The 27,866-nt window shown below is 43.4% G+C and overlaps 2 protein-coding genes and 2 long non-coding RNA genes across 8 annotated transcripts in view; 3 read left to right on the forward strand and 1 right to left on the reverse strand.

Annotated features, from left to right (window-relative positions):
- TLN2 (talin 2) overlaps positions 1 to 27,866 on the reverse strand; it is a 222,685-nt gene that overhangs the window by 191,198 nt on the left and 3,621 nt on the right. The gene's annotated exons all lie outside the window — the stretch shown is intronic.
- On the forward strand, positions 628 to 9,884 carry LOC311442630. Its single transcript, XR_014696785.1, has 5 exons — positions 628 to 762; positions 2,908 to 3,008; positions 7,771 to 7,923; positions 9,004 to 9,136; positions 9,543 to 9,884. It is a non-coding gene; the product is annotated as an uncharacterized lncRNA (long non-coding RNA).
- LOC311442437 (C2 calcium-dependent domain-containing protein 4C-like) lies at positions 12,933 to 15,180 on the forward strand. Of its 4 annotated transcripts, none has more exons than XM_084531656.1 (2): positions 12,933 to 13,212; positions 13,752 to 15,180. In XM_084531656.1, the coding sequence occupies exons 1-2, from the start codon at positions 13,132 to 13,134 to the stop codon at positions 15,105 to 15,107; spliced, it is 1,437 nt and encodes a 478-aa protein (XP_084387782.1). In that variant the 5' UTR covers positions 12,933 to 13,131; the 3' UTR covers positions 15,108 to 15,180. The 4 variants fall into 4 exon arrangements, with proteins under 4 accessions (XP_084387782.1, XP_084387784.1, XP_084387783.1 ...); XM_084531658.1 differs by having other exon boundaries at positions 13,073 to 13,238; XM_084531657.1 differs by lacking the exon at positions 12,933 to 13,212 and adding an exon at positions 13,342 to 13,545.
- Positions 22,249 to 26,963, forward strand: LOC311443070. 2 transcript variants are annotated; one of them, XR_014697060.1, is made up of 3 exons: positions 22,249 to 22,410; positions 22,590 to 22,680; positions 26,774 to 26,963. It is a non-coding gene; the product is annotated as an uncharacterized lncRNA (long non-coding RNA). The 2 variants fall into 2 exon arrangements; XR_014697061.1 differs by lacking the exon at positions 26,774 to 26,963 and adding an exon at positions 24,635 to 24,764.

Genomic DNA, 27,866 nt, shown 5'->3' on the forward strand with positions numbered 1-27,866 from the left:
GTCAGTCATTCTCTCACAGAATTAACTGAAGATTGCTTTTCTTTAATGATGTCTTACCATATAGATAAACCATAAAGAGTTTCTTTGCCTGGAGGACATGAAGTGCTGCTAATTTAAACTGATTTATGAAGTGTCTTTTGATGCTTTCACTGAGCAGCACACTAAAGCCACTTTTCAAAAGCATAAAATCCAAGAGTTCAGTGTTCCCCACTCTTTTCAGAGTGGCAAAATTTGTGCCCGCACAGTCAGAAGTGTCATGTACCCCTGAAACAATCATTGAAGGGGTTATATCATAACTGGTGTTAACAGCTCCCTGATAACACTGCAATTGTGCAAAAAACACAAAACCTTGGCGTGTCTAGGGTAAATGAGTGTCCAGGGCAAAGCTAACAAGACATACAAACCCGTATTTCATTTTGCAGATTTTCTTCACAAAACTGACCTAAGGCTAGAGTAAGGCGAGGTCTCTACACAACTCCGAAGGGGCTTTGGTATAACAGAAAGCAGAAGAGATTTGTATTATGTTCTTAGAGCTTAAGTGGGTTGTTGCAAAGAGGATTTGACAAATCTAAGGGCTGAATTGCTGACAGGTGAGGTGGGGTAGCTGTTAATGACTTCAGACTGCCTGAAAAGGCTGATCTCTGAATGGGCAAAACCAGTCAGGTATTTGGGGACTGAAGCTTCTCTGGCCTGGCTGCCACTTTGTCTGCTGTCAAATGCTTCCACTTGAACAACTTTCCTAAAGCAATGAGCAGTAAATTGGTGAGTATAATATTTTAATTGTTCTTTCCAACTGATCACAGTGAAGAGCAAACAATGCAGAGTGAGATTACTGCTGCTATGCAGCTCAAAGCTAGAACTATCAGAAGCCAGAGCTACACTTGCTGGTGCCTGTGAATTTGCTGGCCTTCAATTTCCTTACTTAAAAGCAGCAGAAACAAGCTCATGGCTTTCTGATCCTGGCCATACTGCTTGAGGAATGCTGATGAGGTAGACATGGCTCCAGCACTGACTCAAAGTGGTCTCTGTCCTGGAGGCCACAGATGGGATTTTCTCTTGGGTATTGAAACAACTGCCAGGTGTTTCCAGCCCCACAGCCTCCAGGGAGGGGCTGCCTCTGCCCTCCCTGTACTCACATGTACCCATGACTGAGCATCTGCATCCAAATAGATGAGAGAGTGCAAAGCTGCTGACCAGGAAGTTTTTCATACTTTCCTCCCACCTGAATGAGCGATTACAAACCTGCTGGATCACCTGTCTGGTTTCCCACTCAGCTCTGAGGCGGTGCCATTGATCACAAAGGAAGAGCTGTGCTTCCCATAAGTATGGGTTGGAAAAGGTATTCCCTGATATCCCATCTTTCTTCTCCATGCAGTTCCTATAAAACTGATGTTGGAAAAACATTTTCCTCATCTTTTGTTGCATTTCTTATTTTTAGTAAGAACTGTCCTGGTTTCAGTTAGAACAGAGTTAATTTTCTTCCTAGTAGCTGGTAGAATGCTATGTTTTGGCTTAGGATGAGAAGAGTGCTGATAACACCCCGATGTTTTAATTGTTGCAGAGCAGTGCTTACACCAAGCCAAGGACATCTCAGCTTCTTGCTCTGTCCTGCCAACGGGCAGGCTGGGGGTGCAGCAAGAGCTGGGAGGGGACAGACCCAGGACAGGTGACCCAAACTGGCCAAAGGGGTATCCATACCATCTGGGGTCATGCTAAACAATATATAGGGGTGGCTAGCCGGGGGAGGGGGGCTGGACTGCTCGGGGTTAGGCTGGGCATCGGTCAGCGGGTGGTGAGCAATTGCATTGTGCATCACTTGTTTGTACACATTATTATTAGTAGTACTATTATCATAATTGTACTATTATTATTATTGTTATTATTATTATTGTTATTATTATTTTCCTGTCTTATTAAACTGTCTTTATCTCAACTCACAGGCTTCACTTTCCATTTCTCTCTCCCACCCTAGAGAGGGAGGGGGGAGGGTGAGCGAACGGCTGTGTGGTGTTTAGGGGCCGGCCGGGTTAAACCACGACAAGAACAAATGGCAAAAGATACTTGCAGGTGTTACAAAACAGAGGAAATTGCTTTTTAATTTCCATGTATGGGCAGCAAAAAGCAGATCCCAACAGCTGAAGCATTTGGTTCTGCCATGCTTTTGGGTAGTGTGAAACATGCATGGCAAGCAAATTGCAGCCTGTTTTCTCTTAAGCGTTTTGGGTGGAGAGGGAGGGTTCCCAGTGCCATGTGGTCCCCATTGCCTGCTCCAGCAGGGAGGCTGCCAGCCCCCAGGGGCAGGGGAGGAGGCTCAGGCTGGGTTCAGACTTGAGACTTGCTTGAGGGGGTGAGGCAGCTAAACAACCAAGGGTTTTATTGCGTCCTCCCCTCTTAAGCGAAGCTCCTCACCATGCAACAATTCTTACCAAGTGCCAGAGAATCCCTTATGGTCACATGAGCCTGTTTCTACTTTTCCCAGTGGGAATGCATGACAGCAATAGCTTGTTTTTCTTTATATAGTAATATCTGGCCATATGTTAAACGCTTTGTGTTTGGGAGGGGTACTTAAGCTGTTTGTTCTCTTATGCCTATGGATTCCCTGACTTGGAAGCAGTTTGTTCAGAGAATATCCCTGCTTTTCTCATACTCTTCCTGTTCACTGCTGAGAACCAGTGTTGTTCTTTAAACATTTTTAACCCATTTTGCTACTTTTCTGGTGATAAATCATTAATGGCAGTTATTTCCCACAAGGATTTAGGAGAGGAGAGGAGCAGCAAAATCCCGCAAAACTTTTCTTGGGTATTATGACAGTATCCTATGACTTTCTTCTAGTTTTCTGTTAAATGAAATTTCTGATAATCGCCTCCTGATAATAAAAATGTCACTTTTTCTTCTTTTCTTTCCTAGGACCACAAACAGCACCTCCATTAGATCCTGAGCCTTCTCCCAAAGTCACCTGAAGTCTATAGGACTCTTTAGTGGTTCCTGAAATCAGATTCTGCTTACTGGTATCAATTTCATTAATGGCTTTGTTTTTTCTACCACTGATATTCAAAATTACTTCTGTTCTCCAAGTAGTCTGTGGGCATAAGGAGCTCTGGCATATGTGAGGTAATCATGGATGATCTGGATGAAGGTTTACAGGGTCAAGGACTTAGCAGGCCCTGGTTTTTAGGTGGGAAGTAAAAATGTGGAACACTCTTCTCATTGCAGAAACACAACAAATTGGTGTACAGAAAACCACAGTACAGCTGCTGAAATGCAACTGGGTTGCTTTTCATGCATAAATAAAATTTAGAAAGCAATGTCCTTCCTTTGTGCACAGAAGTGCAGAGGACAGTCTGAGACAGAGGGTCTAGTTTTCAGTGTTTTTCTCTGTGTGGTCTCCAAAACAAGGAACTGCTGGTGAGAACTCAAATGGTAAATAAATAAAGCAATAATAATTAAAATAAAAAACAAACAAACAAACAAAAAACTGCTGTAAGTGGAAAAAATGCATTGGTTTAGGTAGTAATTGCCAGCCTTCCAACTTTCTTAAAGTGCTGAATTCATTCAGATGGCAGAAGCTTTGTTAAAAGATGCAAGGGAAAATGATGTTAAGGGGGAAAAAATGCTTTGTAGAACAACATTAACACTGAAGAGCAGAATCCTTTTAACTATGTTGTTTTCCTGTTTTACACCATGTTTTCAGCAATTAACATCTGGCCAGCCTCTATTTGGCTCACAGCTCATGCAGAGAGGCAGGGGAAAAAGGGGTTGTACAGGATGATACCTGTCAACAAAGGAGGATAGAGTTCTGACCAATTCCCTAGCTGCCTACCTGATGGGAAAATACCAGGTATCTCAGACTTGTACAGGACCCAAGCTTTGAGCTACTATTTATCTAATATGTGGTTCTGGCTACACATTAGATAAAAGATTTAAGCCAGTAAGCTTTTATACGCTTGTGCTACAGGCTGTGGAATCACACAGGCATATTGGAGAGCAAAACACATCTTAGAAGCTTGTAGTTTACTTGGTCATCTTGGGTTTGAAAGTCTTTTGCATGTGGAATTTTCTCATTTCCTGACAGGTCACAGCTTGGTAAAATAAACCAAGTTATTTACTCTTACAAAATATAAACCAGGTTATTTACTCTTCTCATCACCTTTGCTGTTGCATGATGAATGATGCATATAGAAAAGGAAAATGAAAAGGTTTGCAGTGACACAGATCTTGGATGAGCTGACACTTTCAGCACAAAGAGGACTTGTATTCAGGTACTCTGTGGCAAAGCTCTGTCACCTGCTGTTGGTATTCTGTCAATGGACCGGCTGCTGCAAAATAGATGGAGTGAGCAAGAAAGAGCATAGTCTAGATTTGACAGGTCAAATGCCATAGGTGTAAGAAAACAGTAACATTCCTTATTGCACTGGGCATCCATCAGTTTGGGAAGAACTCCAGGTATAATCTCTTTCAATTATTTCTTTCTTCAGCATCTCCAACATTTTCCCTGTAGGAGAGGCCAGTCTATGGGGTGTAGATTCAAAAACAACAGTGATGACTCATGCTAGAATCAAATGCAAGAGCTAGGAGTAGGTGGCTTGTTTCAAACATTTTCTGAAGCAGTAAGCAGTTCAAAAGCAGTATGTCTCTAATTAGGTGTTGCTGATTAGTGATACCACTGAAATCTATTGCACTTAGAAGAGTATTCTAGAATTATATTTGTTATTCATAAGCTTTCTATTTAATATTCTACTTGCAGGGTCTAAGTGAAGCTGCCTGGACTGTCTGTCTGTCTTAACCTTCTCCAAAGAAGGAATATTTCCAAGTCAAATATTGCATCAAATGAAGTCTAGGGGAAAGCTGATACAAGCAACTAGGCATTCACCACATAGGATCTGGAAAGGAGGGAGACAGCTCTGCCTTTAAAATCTCTTCCTGCTTAAAAAGTGCTTCTCTGTGTCTTAAATAGCATATCTTCAACTCAGCATTTGTCCCTGAGAAATCTGTTCGATGCTGTATAATTAAACAGCACAAAATACAGATGTAATTAGTATTCTGCAAAAATAGCTTTTGCACTACCAGGCTCTGAAATCCATGTTTGCATGCACTATTTGCAGGCTGTTCTTGCATCCTTGATGTACCCCTGTGCCTATGTCATAGGAGCCATCTACCTGACAGCTCCCCATCAGAATTCTCCCCCCCAAAATTTGGGAGTTGCTCCTTGATGCCTCCCCTTGCAGTGTGTGGCTGGGCGGGGGCTGGGGAAGGAATGCCCTGGGAATGCCCAGGGTGCTTCCACAGCCTGGCTCCTTGGAGCTGTGTCAGAGTGTGGCCTGTAGGCAACTGCATTTGGTGTTGGCATAGCTGAACCTAGAAACTCTCCTTGCTCACTGACAGTCTTTGTAGCTTGTGGCATGAGAGGAAAGGGATGTCTGCCAACACACCTGTTTTTCAAAACATTAAATGCTCTGAATCAAGTGGTAGCATGTTTTGACAAGGTAAGTTGTCCTTTTTGAAATGGCCTTGGCTAGATGTTTCATTCATTCTCATGAGCCTTGTTTGTACTAGCAGGCTGCTGCTCCAACACAGCAACGTCACCTAGTGCTTTTAAGCTTTATACGTACTGTACCTGCAGGACATACTGCAAACAGCCAGGAAGCCCCAAGAACCTGTGTTTCAGGTGCATTAGAGAACTAATCCTTCCTCCCTTCTGTTTAAGGCTGTTTCTGATCTGTGCTCTTTAGGAGAGGACAGTATGTATGTAGGTTACTGAGAACTGTTTAATAAAACCTGCCAGTAAATCCTTTGCTGCACATAGATCAATCTCTCCACATACAGGGAATCCAAATCGCCTTGTTGTGGGTTTCTGGATGACTTTCAGAGCGTGGTGTGATGCAATCAGACAGGATGCTCTTGGTATTACTTTTTGTGCAAGTCATGGGCCACAGGGCATTGTGTCTAATTTGGCAACTTGAGCCTTAAGTCTGAAATGAAGAAGACAAGCAGATAAATCCTGGCAGCTTTTCTTCCAAAGAACAATTAGCGACATCATAATGCCTGGTTAATGTAGTAGTTAACTGCTGACTATTACAGTCCTTTTTGGAGGACTAAAACAACATATCAATAAATCAGCATATAAATCCATAGCTTTTCTGAAATTTGATATTTTTGGTGAATGTTTTGCCCTCTGATTGATGTCAATGATTGATCTGGACAAGCATAGTGCTGGGCTGTGTGCTAGGCTACTAAATCTTTCCTTTCTTCCCCCCCCCTTCTCTTTCTCAATCTTGCATTTTTTGTAAGTCCATGATAGAAGTGACCATTACTGAACTTCTTACTGAAGTTTTACTAAGTTTGTTGGAATCTTGTGTTACTAAGTCTAAAATTCAGAATAAATATATTTATTCTTTCACCTTTAAGTTTGTTTAGAGCACAAAGAGGGTACAGAGAATAGTTTTGCTGAATGTGTTATTTGCCTTACAGGTGTCAGTATAGCCTTTAAGTGCAATAAATTCTTTTAGAATACATGAGCATTAACTTAGTGTTATTTCATGGTGAGCTTTGGGCCAAAGTGCAGGCAATGTTTTTCTGTCAAGGTTACCAGGACAGAGACAGCTGCATGAAGTGCTTGGATATTTTATGATTGTGTTTCCAAGAAGGGAATCTGAAATGAAGAATTATTAGATAAAGTTGGACTGCCCAACTTTATTTTATTTTTTACTCTGAGGGAAATGTGAGTTGTAACTCTCAGGTGTCATGCGCTGTGGCATATCCAGGTACAAGCCACAGCATAATAGGTCTTCAGAGCCATGAGATGAATGGTGGTCATTACTACTGTAACAGAACACGCTCCTGTGAAAAGAGATGACCAGTTTAGGGGACTTTTTCAGGAAATCCTTAGAAGCATTCACCTGGCCTAGTGGAGAGAGAAGCCTGCCTTGAAACCAGGCTAGATATTTGTACTAAAGGGAAAAAACAACCCAAAGGTCAAGTCAATGCAAGACAAGGAATCTAGGTCTCGGGAAGGAAAGCTCTGAAATAGCCATGAAATAGACAGATCAAGCCTGGTGAATTTGGTTGACAGAAAGCCCAGGCAGGGATGGCAGTGTTGCCTCACCACTGCTTTTAAGGTAAGCCTCTACATCCCAGACCACTACTTTGGAATGTGACTTATTTGTGCTCATTAATTCCAGCTACTGATGTTAAATTGTCACTACTACAAGATGAGCTGTAGCATATTCTAGCATGCCCTGTCTCTCTTGACAACACATCATTGTCATCTCCTGTTCCTCAGTAGCTTTGGTGTTCCAGGACCTGTGAGCCCGAATGTATGGCCAATCCACCCAGCTCTGCAGCTGTTGGTTTCAGAACTGGAGAACTGGGGGCATGTACAGAGTAATTTGTGGATTGTAGATCTTTTTTTTCTAGAAGATAATCTATTTCCATTCTCTGCAGTTGTGCCTGCTTTCCCGATCAGACATCATTTAACCATACTGACAATATAATTCCTGGGAGAAGTATCAGATACTCCTGTGTCACCCTTCAGAATGGTGGCCTCAGATACAGGGGCACTACTGATCTCCTCTGGAATCCCTCAAATAAATAGAGCAGCAATTTACCAAGCCCCATCTGAAGTTGCACAAGAGCAACCGAGCTCAAAGTCCCCTCTCTCCCTCCCCCCCTTTTTTTTTTTAAGCAAGCAGAACAAACTGAGTCATCCTGCCCATCATTCCTTCAATTAAATAATCTCTCTCTGTCCCCTATCTTCTTCTATCCTCAAACTAGTTCCAGCTGCTTTTAAGATCCTTTCATCAGTGTACCTAAGCTGCACAGGCTGATTGGGTGCCTGTCAAACCCTCTGATGGTGCTGGGAAATCCATTATGCTCTGCTATTGAATTTTATCCTGGTCATCTGTGTGCAGAAGCTTGCTTTTCTAGGTAATTGGCTGAATTGAGCAGTGAAGCTTGTTTCACTACAGGCATGAGAAGTGCAAATAATGAAGTACCTGTTGTGTGGTATATTTTCATGATGCTGATAGCCTTTAAAACATTTTCCAGTTCCAGCCTTTCCTATCGCGTTGCAAGTCTACCTGACAAAGTCATTGGCAGTCTTGAGCTCTTTAGATGCTACTGGCATGAAAGATGCAAGTGTTTTTCCATTAATGTCTGAAGTGGTCTTTGTGTGTAACAGCACTCTGGGCTGTTGGGTTGCTCATTAGTACTGTGTTGGCCACAACACTGTAACTACAGCTGAACAGTAAGCAGAGAAACATCTTATTAATTCAAGGAAATATATTGTCATAGAAACAATAGAAAATAATTTAACTTGATCAATCAGACTCAGACAACAAATATCCATTTTTGAATCTAAGTAATTCTTTAGATCCCAAGATAGTTGCAGAGTTATAGATTTTTTTTTCCCTCAACAATATTGGTATACGCTAGGCTGAGTTTATTTTTTTATTGGTGTTTTACTAGAATATTCAATGCTTCCAGCTTTCACCAGGAATGTTTCACAGAGCTTTTCCCAGGATACATAATTGTTATTTTCATTGGACAGGAGACAAGTCTGATAACCTGCTACTTCGTATAAGCATGTTCCAGTTCATTGAATGGTTGATATAAAATTTTTAGTTCCTGTTTAAGGTCTATAAAGTTGCTACATATTTATAATGCTTTCTCTATAATCCCCAAGCCATCTCTTTCTTTAAATTTAAAGGAATTCAGATGTAATATCTCATGTCCTTGTTGTAAGAGGTTGATGACTCACTCAGAAAAGAATGTGTATTCAGAATCTGCTCATCTTGTTAGTTTTGATATGGTGGTATGGACCTTGTAGAGACATAAGGAATACTGAAAAAAATAATTTACCATCAAAAGCCTGCCTGCTCCACAGGCTTTATTGCCTGTAGGCACTTTAATAAATGATGTGTTAATTTAAATGAAAGCTTTTAAATGTTTTCTGAGGGCAAGGACAATGATAATAAAGAATTAATTTTCACATCCAGCTACTTTCAGGTTATTCGGTCAATGCAAGCAAAGCCAGCGATTTGCCTTTCTCTGTGACCAGCTCTGTTCCTATGGTAGAACTTGCTCCATGCCAGAAGTGTTCCCTCTTGTTAGTGATGGCTATGGAAACTAAATTTCCACAGTAAGATAGTATATTGTTTTCTATGCTTCACAAATAGAATAAAATCTAGGCAAAAGGTTTCAAATGGGTACAATTACTGACTGTTGACAAGTGATGTGGGTGTACTTTGGAGTTGTGTTGCATATTCTTTATGATTTCAGGTAAAATCAGTGCTAAATATTCATATAGTAGCACCAACGTAATCAAAGCTAATCAGAAATCAACATTATTTACTGGTGCATGTTTGTAGTTCAACTTCGATTGGTGTTTGGAAGAATGGAATAAAATATTTCCCATTTAAGCTTTAAAGAAGACAAGCAATTTCAGAAGGGATGTTAGTCGTTACTGGTAGGCTGCTTGAACACAGAAAATGCAAGACCAACTTAAAAGCTCTAATGAAAAGGGGAATTATCTTTTTTTCTTCCAGCTTTATACATATTCATGCCTGCTTTGAGAGTTCCTTTACACAGCTGAGCATGGAAATTGCAATTAGTGAAAGTTACTCTACCTTCATGTTAAAATTTGTGAGAGAGAAAACAGACTAGAGCAGCTCACCTATTCTTCGGCACCAAAGACAAATTGTTGTGAAGGAAAACATTTCCTTGACTTGTTTTGATGATTGGCTTTTCTATAGTTAGCATCTGAATTTTAATGGACTTGGACACCATGTTTTTATCTGAAGTGTTTCAACCTAGAAACTGTTTTGTCTTATGGGGACTTAAATCCTGGAATGTATGCAGGGAACAGAAATAAAATGTGTACAAAACAATGAAAATGTTTTCAGATTTGAAATAAATATGAAGTAGGTACTGGCTGGAATTCAGTGTATTTCCATTTTAAACACGGAAAGCATTTAAAGCAACATGGGGTTAGATTCCCACATAGTACTATATTTCAGACCGAGCTCAGTAGCAGTGGAACTAGGGGTAGCAAAATCTCTTTGGATTCTGCATGGCAAGTGTTAGCTTCTCTTCACAAGACCATCTAGTATGCGACAAAGAAAGAATTCTTCAGTTCAACCTAGCAGATTTGCCTTTCAGGAGGAGAATTATACTAGGCACTTGAGATACTTTGCATAAAGTCCCTATGTGCCTGAAGGCCCTGCCACTCGTGCTCTTGCTGCCAAGCAGCATGCAGTCATCCGTTGTTTCATTCACGCATTCAGAGGAGCACAGACACATCTTAGAAAACTGTATGGGAATCGGCCTTTGCTGATGAGGTAAAATAACAGCTGTTCCAAGATACTAAATAACAGAAGAAAGATCAAGTTTTCAGGTGAAATTTTCTGGACCTCTGTAACTACTCTGCATTACTATCTATGTAAGCTATGCGGAGTGACTTGATTTAAGCTGGAAATGGTGAGCAGACTGCTAGTAGCTATCTTTCACCTATGTCAAAATGACAGGAATGAATCAATGTGCTAAATATTTGCTTCCCATATTGATCTCTGAAAAAAAAATGTAAGTGCCTCAGTCTGTTGAGGCTTTTTTCAGGAAACTACAGCTGGATGATGGCTGTTCTCTTTAGGAAAATAAAACTGAATGGGGTTATTTATTCTTACAGAAGCCTGGGGAAGTTTTACATATATCATGTGAGGTAATATAATGTACTAAGCCATTTCTCTTGCTTTAAGAATGTTAGATGTTGTGTTCCCTCATCTGTGCCTGCCTTGCACATTCCCTATTTACAGCTGAGCAGAAGTTTTTCTTTCACTTCCCACTCATCTTGACTGGACATGCTGAGCAGGAAGGACAGAGCCTGAGTGGTGAGCAAGCTCAGCTTTCCATGGGCTCTGATGCCTTCTGCTGGGAGCCCACCTCAGCCCCTCCCCAGGGCTGTGAAGGAGGTGGCCGTGCTGAGCCCCTGCGAGGGGAACTCCCCATCCCTGCTGCCCACCTGCTGCGTGAGGCCTCCTGTCGCTCCCCATGCCCCCCTGCCTACCCCTGCGGATCAGTCTTCCCTACACGCTGCGAGGACCTAGCCCCTGGAACCGATCACTGCCAGCGATGGAGATTGGGAAACCAGTTCTGAATTTCTGTCATTACTCCAGCAGTTATCTGGGACCGAAACAGCTGCACTGCACAGGCCTTGCAGTTGTGCAGGGTGATGTTGTTCTCCTCCCCTGACAGGTATAGGAGAGGCTGCGTAGTTTGTGTGTGGGAGGGTGTAGAGGCACCATTTTTTATTTTATTTTATTTTTTAATAAATAAGCAGCACGCTGCTGTTGCTTGCAGCAGACTGCAACCAGGGGCAAGCCAAGTCCCGACTCAGCCCCTGAGGGAGCTGGGCAGGCAGACGGGAAGGCCGAGGCGGCCACCAGGGGGGGCCGGTCCCTCGCTGGGCTCGGGGCGAGCACGGAGCCAGCGGGCCCCAGACCCCTCCCCGGGAGGGAGACCCCCCCCAACCCCGGCACGGCTCCCGCAGCCCCCGGGCCCCGCGGGTCAGCAGGGAGCGGGCCGGGAGCTGCGGTAGGGCCGAGCCCCAGCCGCATCCCTTCCGGCCTGAGAGTGGCTCGCTGCAGAAATTCGCTATAGCAACAGGAAGCCTCGTTGGCAGCGGTTTTTAATTACGGTCTGAAACTAATCAAGGAAAGGAGAAGCTTTTGAACGCAGGAAGCTAAAGAGCTAATCATCCGTTTGAGTGCCTCTTTCCAGGGGGGATGTACGAGCACTCCAGCGCTGCCGAGCTCCCAGCACGCCAGCCATCTGCCAAATGGCTGTAATGCGCAGGCCTTAGGGGAAGGGGGAATTCAGGGAAACCCGAGGGATTTTCCACTGGGTGTACAGGAAACCTCAAGAGACTAAGTGGAAAGTAAATACCTAAAACAGGGTGGCTACTTTCTGTCACTGCTGCCTGATGCTAGCTGCTGTACGTGCCGTATCAGGACAATGTGTGTGAACCACCACTGGAAGTAATAACGTTCCTACTAAAAATCTCCAATTCCTTAATTTTTCTCCATTTTTAGAAGCCAATCTTTTGTTGTTATTAAAAGCAGAGGTGTGCACGTTGGGAAGCAGCTCACTCTGCAGAAACTACATGGTACGTAAGGTGTGACACATATAGGACCATATTGCCTGGTCTGAAGCAGTTCCAGTGTGCGCCCCACAGCTTTGCTTCCTGGAGGAGCCATGCCCCTGTCTTCTCCTGCCATGCCACCAAAAAGTCCCATTAGCTGGGGAAAGGGCCAGCCCCCCTCCAAGCCTCTCAGTTCGGTCGGAGATGATTTGAACCACACTCACAACACAAGCCCACTGAAGTAAACTGCAGAAACACTAACAATTGAAACATTATTAGGACGTTTTGGGGTGTCCTCAACTCTCCTACAAAGCATGGTAGATTTTTGTCCCTCATTTAAACCCCTATAGGACTACTATAAAAGTGAAGTTCAATTGTAAAACAAGCAGGAGAGACAAGGCACAGCCCCAGAATGTGTGCATTCCTATCTAGACCTTTCAGCAGGTTCAAAATGTTCCCTGCCCCTGAAACCCACTAGATTTGCTTCGTCTGATCATATCCAGTCTATTCCAAGCACTGAGTAAACATGAACTTCAGCTCTTCAGGGAGAAAAGGAAAGACAAAATTGTCTACTGTCAGTGTGTTACAGGCATACAGCTTCAACTGAGTATTCGGCTGACCTCTCTGGCAGGTTGCTTTGGTTTTGCTGTTAAGGTTTCTATTAACAGCTTGCAGCAAAATTAGAGTTTGCAGAGGCCTGTTTGTGCCCTGTTGCACCACAGAGCTGTGCTGGGAAAGTTCATGGATCCCACCCACTCTGTGCAGTGTCTGTTAAGGGTCATGCATGCCTGCGCTTTGGAGATACTCCATTTCAAGGTGACCTGCCAGAGCGTTCCTTTGCCTCGTCTTTCTCCTCTTTTCGCGTGCATGCCCATTTCTGCTGCTGCTCAGCATCAGTGATAGGACACTGGGTTGGGGCTTGGTCGTCTCATGTTCTTTGTAGATAACAAGGAGAGGGGGGCACATATCCAGATGCAGAAAAGAGACCAAGTTCTTTTCAAATGAGCTTGCAAAACTGCAATCCACGCTTCCTACTGCTCTCACGCTGGACAACCGCCAGGATCTCGAGAAGAAAAGGAGCAGTGAGACAATCTCGCCTTTGTCCCGGGTTTGTTAGTTAATACCTCGGGTCGCCGGCGGTAGGGCAAGGACGAGGGGCCCCACGCTGCGGGGCTGGCTCCGGAGCCGGGTTTGGCCACCCCTGGGAGCGCGGAGCAGGGACGGGACGGGACTGGGACTGGGACTGAGGCTGGAGCTGAGGCTGGGGCTGGGGCTGCCGCCCCCTCTCCCTCCTTCCCTCCCTCCGCCGGTGGCGCGGTGGGAGGCGCCCGGCGCCGCTAGAAAAGGGCCGGCGGCCGGTGCGGGGAAGCGGCAGCGGCAGGAGCGGGCTGCGGGGCGCGGCTTCCCTCGGCAAGGTACGTGCAGAGCTCTGCCCTGCTCTCAGACAGGGCTCGCTGCCGTGGGGTCTCCCGAGTGGCTTCGTTTCGCCCTCTCGGCGCCATCCGCTTGCTGCAGCGCTGCGCCGGTGCCGGTCCTGCCGCTCGCGGTGTCCCCGCCGCCCCCTTTGCTGTTGTGCATCCGAGGAAGGTGTTCACGTACTTTCGTGTTCCTGTGTCTGCAGGTGGATTTGTGCTTTCGGCTCTTCCCTCCGAGGGCGCTCAGGCTGGCTACAGCGATGTGGTTCTTGGAAAAGATCAGAGCATCCCATGAAAGCAGAAGCCTCCCTTGCCCTGCCTTCCTGGGACTGCCTCCTGGCCACAATGTGCTAGAAAAAGGCCGCCTGGGGGCTGCTGCTTTTCCCAACGTGCTCACCCCGGACAGAATCCCGGAATTCTGCATCCCCCCCAGGCTGGCCACCTCTGTTCCTGCAAAGGGCCCTGGCTCCCACCAACACCACGGTTCGGAGGACACAGATCTTAATGCCTCTGACTGCAGCTCCAGCTCTTCTTTGCCTCATCTCATCCAGGTGGAAAGTGCTGAAGAGATCCCAACCCTGGAGGAAGAAAGCACCAACTCAGACCCACAGTCCCAGGCGGCACTCTCCCTGCCTCACTTCCCCAGAGCCCCCACTTCCTACGGCTTCTGTACGTTGCTGGAGAGTCCCCACACCAGGAGAAAGGAGTCGATCTTCCATGGTGACACATGTGGTGCTCTGCCCGGCCTGATGCTGCCTCGGTCCAGAGCTAACACTTTCAGTGGCAAAGGGAATATGTCTAATCCTATTGCAATCAGCTTTGCTTCTGTAAGGCTGCCTCCTAAGCACCTCTCCCTGCAGAGGCAAAGTGCCTGCGACAGCGATACTGCCTCCTCCAGCGACTCCTCTCCTTTCAGCTCCCCACTTCTCAGCAGATCGCCTCCCAAACCCTGCTCCTTGGTCAAGACACGAAGCCAAGAGGGATTGCTCTGCCGAGCATTGAAAGCCAAGAACAAATCCAGCATGGCCAGGAACAACTCTCTGTCTACAGAGGAGAGCAGCTCCACTGATAACAGCCCCAGTGCTATCAGGCGGGCCTCAGAGGGGCTGCTTGCCGCGCGGAGCTTTAGCATGTCCTGTTCTCCCATCTTTCCCCTGGACCTTACCCACAGCCGGGAGAGACTGGTGGGAGAGAGCACAGTGGTAATGGACAAGGGAGGCATGCTGAGGCTGTCAGCTGAGTACTGCTCAGAAAACGAAAGGCTGCGGATCCGCCTGATCAGTGCAGAAGGTTTATATGATGACTCTGTAGACCCCAAAAACATAAACTGTTGCATCACCTTCTCCCTGGTACCAGGGAAAACACAGAAGCAGAGAAGCACTGTTATAAAGAGAAGCAGGAATCCCATCTTCAATGAGGACTTCTTTTTTGATGGTGTTACAGAAGAAGAGCTTCACAGCCTCTCTGTGAGGATGAAAGCAACAAACAAAGGGTGCAGTATGAAACGGGATTACACTTTAGGAGAACGGGAAGTGTCTTTAATGAGCATGTTGTCCTTGTAATACTTCAAATGGTTATTTTGTATTCTGAAAGTTTTGTACTGAATAAAGTTTTGGTTCTTTTTGTTAAACAGTACTTCAAAGCACTGTGGTGTTCAGTATTGCCCTCATGCTGTTGTGCCTTATTTTACTTAACACTTCAAGCTCTGTAAGGCATTTGGTGCTAAATTCAAAGGTGGCTGTGGAACAAATCTGCTTGTGAAGGTGGAGGAGGGGAGAGAAGTGCTAGTTTGCCTTTAGGATAAAACATCAAGCAGTTACCAAGTCCAAGCTGTTTGGTATATGGCTTTGAGGGGGTGGGAGGGTTGTTTTTCACTCCCTCTGGTCCCTAAGCACGTACGTGGCATGTGCACACAGTAGGCGCTGAACTCTCACAGCTCCTAGGTATTACATTAGTTAAATAGACCGTTTAAACAGCACTCATTTACAGAAAGGAAGGTTTAATGTGCCCTGTGTTTGGGGAGGGAGAGAAAGGTTTGCTTAGGAAACAGCCATTCTCCTAGGAAGTGGGAGGATGATTTGTATTCCCAAAGCAGGCATTAGCAGTTTTCTGTGTTTTGAGGATAACAAGATCAGCTTCTGCTGAGCACGAGCTAAAAGTCACTGCTTGCAGGCTCGGCTCTTTCTCTCACAGACCTGTACTGTCAACACTAAGCAGTCAGGTGGCTCCTGCCTTGCGTCACTATGGAGAGGGTGATCGCTGTAGCACCGTTAATATCTTCATTTACCTTTCTTTCCCGTGGTTGATTTTGCAGCTGCCAGGATGAAGTTGCCAGGTAATTATGTTTTGGTCGGGAATGTACCCTGGAGCTATGACCCTCAGTAGTTCAGCTATTGCATCCTTTCTTCAACTGAGGCAGATAGGATATCAGTGCTGAATGGGTAAAAGATAGCTTTGGATCTTCAGGTTGAATTCCTGGTTCAGCTAATGACTTGTTATGTACCTTGTTCAAGGCACTATGGTAAAATTAGGATAATGTTTCTCCATATTGTACCAGCAAATGGTGAGTGGCTGAAGTGCTTGTTTCAATGTCATGAGAATCACAAAGGTACAGAGCTTCTGCATGCTTGAAGGCTCCCTCCCCCCTGCTTTTTTTTTTTTTTTTTTTTTGGGTCTGGTGAACTGGGAGCTCGGTGGAACAAATAAACTTGTAGAAACTGCAGCTGTGCAAGTGTAAGGAGACAGAAGCTCAATCTTGGAAATCCAGGCCTGTTGCTGCCTCACTTGATTAAGCTGCAGGCTTTATTATATGAAAGGTAGATAAGCCTTAATGGGGGAGCAGTCCACACAGGCCTGGGGCACAGAAAAGGAAGGGTTGTTGTTTTTTCGGAGTTGATTGTGAGGCTGTAGAAATAGGGCATTGTGTCTACCAAAATCAACAGCTTTAAGGCTCTTTCGAAAGGATTTCTAGTAGATCCTCCCCCTGCCCTATTCTGGCAGGAGTATAACTGCCTGCAAACCATGAGCCTATTCATGGGAGGTTGTGGTATTGCTTGGCCACCTAAACATTTGATTCTCTTTCAGGCTTTACCACCCCAGGAAGGATTTTCTTCCTTGGTATTGCAGAAAAAGCCCAAAGGATGTTAACTGTGATGTGATGATGAGTGGTCAGAAATACTCATTGTTAGTCCTTGATCCATCTCATGTGAGATGTTTAAAACAGAATCCTCGTACAAAGCACAACTTGCACAGGGGAATGGCTGAGTATATTCCCAGAAGCTGATTAAAACCAAATGTAGTAATAATTCCTTTGTGCTAAAGGAGAGAATTAAATGTACTAATACATGTTTGTGCAGCAGGAGGTGATGCACTGTCACCTGTATCCCTGAATCTGGGCAAACTGACTATAAGAAAAAATACAAAGGTAGTGGGGAGATGTGAAATTAAAAAGTGTGACTTCAAGGAAGAATTAAGAGTGCCGCAAATGAAATGAAGCCTTTTTAAATGGTCATTGCATGACAAACTGACTTACAAAGGAGACATTTCTTCCTAGTTCTCCCATATCATATGGAGTTCCCCATAGGAAGTCAAATGCTTCTGCTTCAGGCTGATCACTCATCCACCATCACAATTTTAGTCCTTAAGGTTTCTTTGCAGGTATACCCACATGGAGAAAGAGGCTGAGATATACAGAGGAGAACAGTTCAGAGGTTCATGCACAGTCACGCTACAGCATGTATCTATCTACCTGCCCTGTGACAGGGATGCAGAACGACCGATCAGCTGAGCTGAAAAGGGGCCTCTGGAGATTGAATCCCCTGACTGCTGCTGTGAGCAGCGTCCTCTTTATTGCTGCCCATCAGCCCAATATATGCAATTATGAGATCTCTCCTGAATCTTCTCTTCCCCAGGTGAATGGGCATAGCGTATTTTCTGGCATCAAAGACAGGTGGTTGTAAAGTCTCATCCATCATCTTGCAGGGAAGGAGTTAAGTCCTTGGAGAAAGCCCTCCCTTAGGAAAATAAATTTCCAGTTCATCTAGTCAGGTATTTGGAGAGGAAAATTCTTTGTCTCTGGTCAGCTGAAAGAGAATTGAGCTGTTTCTAATGCTTTTTTAAAAATGACTAATTTCTGAGAAAGTCTCCTTACAGAGGTTTGATGACAGACCTGCCTGCTAGGGGATGACTTGCTCCTTTAGCTGACAGCAGCAGCAGACTTGCAGACCTAATTCAAAGGCAGAGTTTAAGCTTGGGAGGCACAGCTGGACTTTGCCTGTGTTTCTCTGGTAAATAATGTAACTTCAGTTTTTCTTTGATAATTTTCTTCTCTCATATGAGAACTTTGAACTAAAAATACTTATTCAGCTTCATTAGTCAGACTCAGGACTAAGTATGAGTGTAATGCTGCAAGGAAAGGAGTTTTGTTCCCTTTCTCCCCTTTCTCTCCTCCCCAGGGTTTATTTGATCTTTTTACATTTTGGGGTATTCGATAACTTCTGAGCTTTGGAGTGTTGCCTATCAGGGCACTGTTTTTGTTAGCAATGCAAAGCCATAATACAACTTGAACAGTTTGATTTGCCTTAATATCAAATATTGTAAGACTTATTTTCTTATGCTCTTAGAGGTCAATTGAACTGTAAATGGTGAACTGTACAACACTGCCTATGCTGCAGCTGCTTTCCAATAGCGTCTGTTGTCTTGGGGCTATTACGTAAAACACCTGCATAAGCAAACAAGAAGGCAACCGGATACTTCAACCTGGAAAAGACTCATGATGCTTCAGTGCTGATATGAGAGTCAACAGCAGAAAGAAAATCCACCTCCTGGCACTAGAAAACAACTCCTCAGAGTGAAGAAATACCCCATTCAGACGTTTTTTAACTTTTAAATACCACATATAAAATGTGTTACCCTAAATGTCTCTCTCAAGCAGAACTCCTGTTGTGGGTAGTCTGGTCAGTGCTGTTCAGTGGTGCTGGATGGCCAGAAGATCACCTGGTAACATTGTGTTTTAAAAGAATTACAAATATTTGAGAAAAGAAGTTCTTTCTGCCAAGGTCCTGGACTCCTGTTTTGCTAAGCAAATATTATCTGTTTCTGCTGCACGGGAAGTACTTATTGTGCTGGCCTTTTCATATAGAGTTATTTTAGGCATGCCTCTTCAAATGGTTGGGGACAAATGTTACCACAAAGAAAGTCTTATGTTTTCCTTTATTTTGATGCCATTCTTCTGATTATAAATCCAAGGTCCGGAAACAAATCTGTGCAGATTCCACTCTGTGGTGCAACATACTGAAGTACAGTAGGGTAAAACAGTCCCTATAACCATGCTGCTTTTCACGTAAAGTTCAGGAATAACACCGAGGGAAGCAAATATCTATGACCTCAAAAGCCTAAGAGGACAGATGTGTAGATCAGGGATTAGGCGGCTCAGTGACTGCAGTATCACATTCCATGTATTGCACCACTTGTTCTAAGCTGCTCCTGTTTTTCAGACCGGCTCTGGAAAGGCACTGCTGGAAATGGCACCCCCGCTGTCTCCAAGCCCTTCACAGAAGAAGCTCTTTCAGGAGGCAGCCCCTCAGCTTTTCCAGTCCACTACAGTGGCTGTGATGAAAGACTGAAAGTATGGTGGGGTCTCACGGGCAGAAATTCTTCTGATTTCACCTAACTAGTAATTGCTGGAAGTAACTTTAATTTTCCTCAGAAAACTGAGGAAAAAAGAACAGCTTAACAAATGTACAAATCTTCGCAAAACCTATCTTCATGTTGCCAGGCTGTTTCCCCCAGGCTAGGGTAGCTGTCCCGGAGGTATCTATGTAAATAGGATTGCTCTCCTCAGGACTGCTTGGCACCTCGTGCCGCAGTCCGTGTGCTCGCTGGGCTGTCCCAGTGCTCTCCAGCACCTACCACCTGCTTCAGAGTTGCCCACTTGTCCTGCATCTAGGTCAGAGGTCCTCCAGCTTGCTTCGGGGGCCAAATTGTTGGGCACAATATTTGGACAAGGTAGGAAAGGTAATGAGTCACATCTATTGATGGCTTTTTGTAGCAGGATGTTTGATTAAAACAAACAGCAGCCTTGCGCTCACAAAATGAATGGCATAATTAAATGCTATCTGTCTTCCATCATAATGTGTTCTGAACACACGCACACACAAACACACAAACCCACAAGATTCTGTCTGCATTTTAAAATAAGATGGCATTTCAGTACAGACTTACTGCTGATTGTCAATGAAATGTACTCTAGAAATATTAACTTTATTAACAGTATGCTAGAAAAAAGATCTTTTTTTTTTTTTCCTTTTTAAATCTTTCTGGAAAATCCTTTATCACAGTGGAGGTAAAAGTAAGTTGAATGTTGCAGAAGCGTCTGTGAACTGATGTACTGTGCAGAAAAGGGACTGACAGAAAACCCAGGTGGCGGGAGGGGATAGAGCTGCAGATTGCTGAAGCCAGACCTCAGCCTTGTCTGTGCACAGAAGCGCACTGCCTGCAGACAGGGGCTGCTTTGGGTTTGTGTATTGGTCCTTTGTGTCTGCATCCACTGGGATTGCTATGGAAGTCATGCTTTATGCTGCCAGTTTCTTCGCATTTAGGGACTCCTTATCAAAGGAAAAGATTTTCCAGAACTTCTGTGCTCCTGTGAGGAACAGAAATGGCTACAGCTCACATTGCTGGTGGTATTTGGCAACTGGAAATTGAACACAGTCCCAAAGATGAAAAGAATGGTCTAACAAATGAATTAAAAGAAATGACAGCTTCTTTTTTCCTTGATACCACCACAAGTGACCAAACAGCTATGTCTTCTGATATTTTTTTAATTCCCTCTGCTATTCCTTTTCTATTTCTGGCCATAAATGTTGTCATGCTACAAAATTAGCTATCCTGAGTGGTACAGTGAGAACCTGACCTTGCCAAGCATTGCATGTACTGGACAGAAAACAGTGAACAAGATTTTCCAGCTCATTTCCTATCTGTTAAAGCTAAACGATTTCTCCACTTGCATTTCTCAGCCTCTTCAGGGCAAAATCAGGAAGCATTTGAAAGAACACAAGGTAAATGAGAAGGCTGTGGCTTTTTCTCACTGCAAGTAACAAAAGAGTAGCGTTTTTGTTTTTGTTTTCTTTTATTTTTTTTAAGTAAGAGGGCCAGCCAAAGTTCTGTGTCTTCACTACATTGCTTAGCTGAGGAGCCACGTACAGGGAAGCAGGTCACAGCCTGTTTAAACTGTTGCTGTGAAGTCCAGGAGGTCACACAAGTATAGTTTTCCAATGTTTGCATAACCCTAAGTGCTGCTGTGTGTTGCTTGTGGCTGTCTCACCAGGTTCCTCAGCTGCCTGTAAGGATGAGCCCTTCCTTGCCTTGACATAATAGATGAGAAACACACTGAGAAGAGCACTTGGGTAAGAGGCTCATATTAAAAGTGCTCATTTTCTCACATGCAGAGCTGAAGGATGAGAAGGGGTAGCTCAGAGTGGTGCTGCTCAAATTCCCATCATTATTTCTGTCATCCCCTTATCAAAATGCACAGTTCCATAAACTGAAACCATCTAACTTCAATCTTTGCTCTGTTTTTGGTCAAACCTTCCTGTCCTAACCATTAGTGATTTCCAGCAAGCAATAAACCTCAATTTATCATCCCAGTAAAAACAATAACAATAACAGACGTTATCTTGAAATGCCAGAGGCAGCCTAAGTTTGTCCGAGGTTTCTCTGATTTCACCATATTATTTATGTAACTGTGGTTCTAGATGATACCCTGGCTGAGTGCACTTTAGCTTGAGCCATTCTAGCAGCCCCTTGCCCATAGCAGAGCTGTGCCTGCCAGATTTGCTTTCTGCTGGCACCCCAGTCATCTAATTTTGGGAAAGGAGTTGGGCAGTAGGCACAGCTGGCTTTTGCTGTTCTGGATGCTAGAGCTACAGCTAAGCTGGAGACCCCAGCACTGCTCCCACACCTACTTGGTGTGACAAAACTTTGATGTTAAAAAAGGGCTCCACATAACCTGATGCCCAGCCTGTAGGGACTGCTGAGCTGTGCTGAAGCTGAGGCTGAAGCCCAGGTGGGCAGATCACCTGTTAGAGCTTGCTGAATGCAAATAGCTGTTGCTGAGTGTTGGCAGAAGCATTCTCAGTGATGATGAAAGAGCAGCTGTGGTCAATGCTGAATCTCACAGCCTTAATTATTTTGCCTAAAGTGTTGAAGCTGATCCAAGACAGTAATTTGGTTATGCAGATTTGGATCAGTTAGTTGGGGTTGGTAGTGGTGGTGGCATGGGCTGCAGGAAGAGCCAAGCCTCCACAGATGATCTTTAACAGAAAAGTCTGAAATTGTTGTTGGGGTTTTTCAGAGATGTGATCTAAGCTTGGTTAGCCCAGCTTTGTACTTGATATTCATTGCCTCACATCTTGGAACAGCTAAAACAGACTTTGAGTTCATCCCTTGCAGACAGCAGGGCAGAAGCGTGCCTGAAGCACAAACCAGGAAGGAGTGTGGCAATGTGCCCTCTGCTCAGTGGGCTGTAGCCTCACATCCACAGTTGTTAATACTTGCTCGTTGTCAGTCTCTTGGCTTATTGCTGGGCACAAGGAAAGCTACTTTTTTGTGGATATCTGAGCAGTGCAAGATAGCCTCATCTGATGCCACAAAAGAGTTGCACCTGGAATTTGTGCCCCTTGTGTTCTCAGGGGAAGGGGCTGTTAGAAGTAAAGGTGACCTTCAGCAGGGAGTGTCACTTCCTAAGAGGCTCACGTGGTGTCACAGGGAAGATCCAGGACACAAATCTTGCCAAACATAACAACTTACTGACCTTGTTTGAGCTAACTATAACCTATAGCTGCAAGGTGCATTTACGTGGCTCTGGTATGTACTGCAAGTTTGTCCAGTGGCTGCCTTTGTCCTGTGTGTGTAGGTGATCTGCTAGGTGATGCAATTTCCTAACCTTACATGAAGTGTGTAACTGACTTTTTGAAATGAAGCTTCTTCAGTGGTACAGGTTTGTCTGTCTAAGATTTGAGACACTGTTATGAAACTCTATTAAGGTTATGAGAAGCTACATGCAGTGGAATTACGGGGAAAGAGATGCATACACTTCGGAGTATGAATCATGCTTCCTAATTACCAAGTTCCCAGGTAAACACCTCTATAGTCTCCTTTCCCTCAGAGATAATCAGTCTTTTTTCACCTGGGAGAGAGCGGTGGAGCAATAGTTAATCCTGTTGTCAACCAAGACAACAAAGTCCTTGGCACAGCCAGGGGGAAGTATTGTTTATCTGTCACGTGTAGTCTGTTGGTGATGGTGAGTAGCTGGGTTGGGAGTGGAGGTGTTGTCCTGTGGGGTGCTGTAAAGAAGAATATCTAAGTAGGTGCAAAACTGGCTCCAGAAATGTTTCCTCAGATAGGGCGATTATCCCAGTGCCCTGACAGAGAATGTGATGTAGCTGAGAAATCATGTTACATCTTTAAACTTCTGATTTCTGTTCAGAAAAGTTCCTAAACTATTCTGCAGATCTGTCACTTATTCACCCAGCTGCCTTTGTATCAGGATGCTGGAGTATGTGCCTCATCCATAGGAACCTGAAACAAAACCATTAATGTGAAAACGCTGGTAAAATTGAGAGTTATTCCTAATCCACTGGGAGCACCAGACATTATCCAAGTCTGTGTAAGACTTGAGTACAAATCTAATTCAATAGTGAGTTTCCTAAGACTTGTCCTAAATATTTCTACTGGGAAGGGTTGGGCACTTTTAGTAAATGTGGACCAGAAGGATTATGTGAGTCTGGAATATTTCTGTATTGTCCTACAAATACACATGGCTTCATTTAGACGTCTGCTTTAAAGATACTTTGCTAGCAATGAATGAGTTAAGTTTCTCTCAGGAATGGGACTGGATGGAAGTTACTGGACAATAGATATGTTCCAGCTGGCAGGAATGATCTGCCATGCCAACAAGTTACAATATGGGTACAGAAGATGAGGTTTTAATGTCGAACAGCCCATGGGAGCAGAGCACTTGACAACTGCATGAATGCAAAGGAAAACAAAGGGATACTTGCTTTGTGGGACCTTTTTAAAGGTTGAAATTCAGCATACCATGAGGGAAATTACTGTAGGAGAAACTGATAAAGTGTAAAACCAAAATGTGAAACTAGGATTATCAGTATGGAACTAATCTGCTTCACTTATTTGTATTTCCACTCAGTGTTCTTGTAGCAAATAAATATTATTTGAAGTCTGGATAATGTTTAGAATTCACTTTCTCCTGATAACAACTTATTAATAGGTAAACTCTCATTTCTAATGAAGATCAGTCCTTGCTATGGCATTGACTTTTTGCCAGCTTCAGAATCACAAAATAGTTGAGGCTGGCAGGGACCTAAAGACCTAATCTAACCCCTTGCTCAGGGTCAGCTACAACAGGTTGCTCAGGACCATATTCAGTTGCATCTCCAAAGCATGGAGAGTCCACAACCTTTCTAGGCAACCTATCCCAGTGTTTGACCACTTTCAGACCACTTTTGTGTTTTCTTATGTTCAGACAGAACTTCCTGTACTTCAGTTTGTGCCCACTTCTTTCTGTCCTTTTACTGCATAGCGCTGAGAAGAGTCTGGCTTTGTCTTCTTTGCCCCCTCCATCATTGCTTTTAGTCACTTTCACCTTTCAAAGGCAGAAGGTGTGACTTTCCTGGATGTGTTTTGCTTGTATGTTTGCTAATGCCAGAAATCTAATGTAAGATGTCCCATCCATCTTGACTTTGTTAAAGGAATACAGATATTTTTGGCCTGATCCTGCTTACATTATGTGTAAAGGGAATCTCAGGAAAATGTCACAAATGCTGAGTTAGAAAATTACTTGTAATACCCAAAAGAGATGTAATGTCTTCAGTGTAAAATTTAAGTCTTAAAATCCAAAAAGCAAAAAGCTTTGCACATTATTCTTGTGAGAAACATTACAGTATAAAAGCCTCCCCTTCCATTATTCCACTGTAAACTTCATGTTTACAACTGAAATACAAAAGCAGTAAAATATGTCCCATCATAAGACTCCAGTACAGCTAATAGTCTTGTTTCTTATTAAAAACAGGCATTTTCCAACAATGGGGCACTGCTAAATCTACGAAGAAAGATACAAAAATGAAGCACAGTAGAGAGGTTAATCAGACTGATGTACTAAACACTAAAAATTGTTGCCGATGTTTGTTTGCATTCTGTACGGAAAAGTCAACAAAGACCTTGAGCTATTTGGACTGATTGTGGTTTGCAAAGAATCAAAATATTTTAAGTTGTGTGTTTCTAGTGATGAGCTGTATTTGATAATAAAAGTAAATATGTCACCAAGAAGTTCTAAGACCTTAGTGCACCTTTAGTGCTGATATGGGGCAGCATGGGATATAAGTTTCTCCATGCTGTGAATTTCTGATGGGTGTAAATATACACATATCTGAACAGTTTAAAATATCTACATTTTAAGACTGACTTTACTGTTTTAACATTTCATCTCTGCAGTCTAAAATTGAGGCCGGTGGTTTATGCCTACAGACCTTATTCCAACACAGGTGGTTCCTGTAGTTCTTGGTATATTTGCTGTGTTGAAGAGCTCATACGCATGAGCTATGCATAGATTTAATTTTAAGAAATGCACCTGAATAACATGCCTAGGTCCTGTTTTAGCTCTGGACTATAGAGGCAAAAATACAGAGAACATTCTGCAAGAAATATGTAAATTGTAACCTATTTCAGTAACAGTTTCCTAAGAAATATAATCAAACTTCTGTTGTTTGACCAAAATAAATGGAATAGAAGAAAGGACCCTTTCAGTGAATGCACTGGCTGGGCCAGAGGCAGTGCTTTCTGGCATACTAACAGCAGAAGAAGCCCTCTCTATACAGCCAGCCCAGATCTCTCCTGGGACACTGAGCAGCCACAAATTGCAATTGCTGCTGCCCTTCAGGCTGTAGCAGGAGCTGCTATTGAAGGATTAGCAGGCAAGCTTAAAAGCAATGGATACTAAATTAAATTATTCATAATAAACAGAAAACTCTGTAGACAAACCGGTACATATTTCAAGGGTAAATTCTGTAATGGCATAACTGTGTTGCAGTGCACTCTTAACCAATGTATTATGAGCTCATACCTTGTTCTTTTGTCAGCTGTCGCTGATGCAAAGGTCAGACCCTCTGAGTCTTTATCTCAGATTTTTAGCACATCACTTCCCTATTTTTGCTGACTCTTCTCTCCTGGAAATGTTTTATTTTCTCCCACCTCTCTCCATTGCTCACAGTAAACTTCTCTCTGGTGCGTCCTCTTTGCCATAAATCTTTTTTGGATAAGGACAGAACTGAAAGTCTGTGTTCCTTTATCTGTTTCCATGTGTCCATCTCCCTACTCTCTCCTAAATTGTTTGGCCTCTTTGCAAGTGCTTTATTTGCCTTTGGCAGTATTGTTTTTGCTCCAGAACTATGCAGTTCCAGACAATGTATTTTTACCCATGGGTTACTAGAACTGGGTCACTTCCAATTGTGCTATGAAACATGTCATGCCTTGCAGGTGGTGCAGCACAGCACTGACATCACAAATCTGATTGTTTCCAGTCAGCAGTTCCAACGCAAAGACAGGACTGGTAATATCAGAGTACCTGGAGTAAATCTAAGTGTGAGCTTTGATGCCAAGCATGCAGACTGTTGATTTACATTAAACCTAAAGCTACAATACAAGGGCAATATTGGTATATAGTAATATAGACCTGGTACTTTTTCTCTTGTTAGAAACTTCACACGTTGTACATGGGAGATAGGCTTAAAAGTCTAAAAATTATTCTCTTTACTAATGGTCAGACTGACTTGCATAGAAAATGAAATACTTCACTGTGCAGACTGCTTCAAGCTATTTAACACAATATCTCTGGTTTTACAAATCCCTGATAAAATAAAATGACTGACTGATGCAGAAGAGATGATTGCTCCCTGTGCCAATACCTCCCTCCCTGAGAAGGCTACAGCACACGGTGTTTGTTTCTGTTGGTTGGTTTGGGTTTTTGTATTTCTATTTTCTTTTCTTTTTTTTTTTTTTTTCTTTCTTCCTCCTGAGAGACTTGCCACAGCAGGTAGTATGCTACTGTCATAGGTACATTTCTACTTTGCCTATGCCTTCAGCTCTGTTACCTCCTTACAGACCAAGTACTTGAACATTCATCTCGGATGTTACAGCTTATTTTGTGTTTTAGTTGTAAAGACAGAAGAGATGGACTCTTCCCTGATAGAACCTTTGACCCTCAGCTCCTCTGAGACCAGCATCTCCCCTACTTCAAGTACATTGAAGAAAGTAATTTGACAAGGCAGAAGACATTCCTTTCTGATAAATTACCAGTGCACAGCATGGGATTCAGCCATGGCTCATTTCTCGCTGTTCATTGTGCTTAAATTAACAAGATCTTTTACTGCACAGACTGCAGGACTAAGGCCTCAAAGGATGAAAAGACTTGCAGTATGTGATAAAAGCACACCTCTTTTAAAGTGAAAAATACAAAAAAAACAAAACAAAACAAAAAAAAAAACATCCCTCATCTGCACTTAGAAACCACTTTTATCTAAATTGAATAGAATGGCTTTCAAAGTTAAGATATAGAAATGTTGACAAATACAGAGAACGGGACAAGACTTTTTTTTAAGTGACCAGACCTGAGTTTTCTTTAAAGAGCTGAGAGTGAAAAAAAACCTTTAGAATTTTACTGTGCCTACCTGTTTTAACTTCTCTTTATTATTTTCTTTATTCCCAACAGAGAAGAAACAGTTTTCCTTGTAATCACGGTACCATTTATGATCCTGCTTCTTGAATTTTACTTGCTGTAAGATTTTGAGAAGCTACTTGGAAAAAAGGCTTCTCTTGATTTTTAGAGGTCTTTGGTAGCTAGAGCCTATTAACTAGGTCAATATGTTTTGAATTCCATTAGACAACTTCTGTAATTAGGTTCTTGTCTGACGGATACAAAAACAGGAAAGTTCTCCCCATCCCCAGCTCCCTGCTCCCCCAGCACTTTCCTGAATTCAGTTTCAATAACCCAGAGTGACAGCAGTTTAAAAGGGAAGACAGGAGTTGTTAGATGCATTTTGAGAAGTGACTCAGAGCCCTCAGTGCAAAGCAATTTACTGCATAAACATGCATTACTATTACATGTGATACAGTAAATCTGAAGAGAAACTTTTGCCCAGGATACCTCTGAAGGGAAACTTCAGTTTACCATCCTCTCTAGTATATCAGGCCTACAGCTGCCATTTGAGTACCATTCTTTTTATTATAAAAGAAGCAAAACTGAGTTA

The sequence above is a fragment of the Aythya ferina genome (assembly GCF_964211825.1).
Source record: "Aythya ferina genome assembly, chromosome: 11".
NCBI classification, from domain to species: Eukaryota; Metazoa; Chordata; class Aves; order Anseriformes; family Anatidae; genus Aythya; species Aythya ferina.

What these genes read in the sequence shown, in the direction of transcription:
- LOC311442437 (XM_084531656.1), top strand. Translation starts at nt 13,132, where the DNA reads ATGAGCTTGCAAAACTGCAATCCACGCTTCCTACTGCTCTCACGCTGG. An exon ending in TCTCGAGAAGAAAAGGAGCA is followed by an intron (nt 13,213 to 13,751) that starts GTGAGACAATCT and finishes CTGTGTCTGCAG; the next exon opens with GTGGATTTGTGCTTTCGGCT.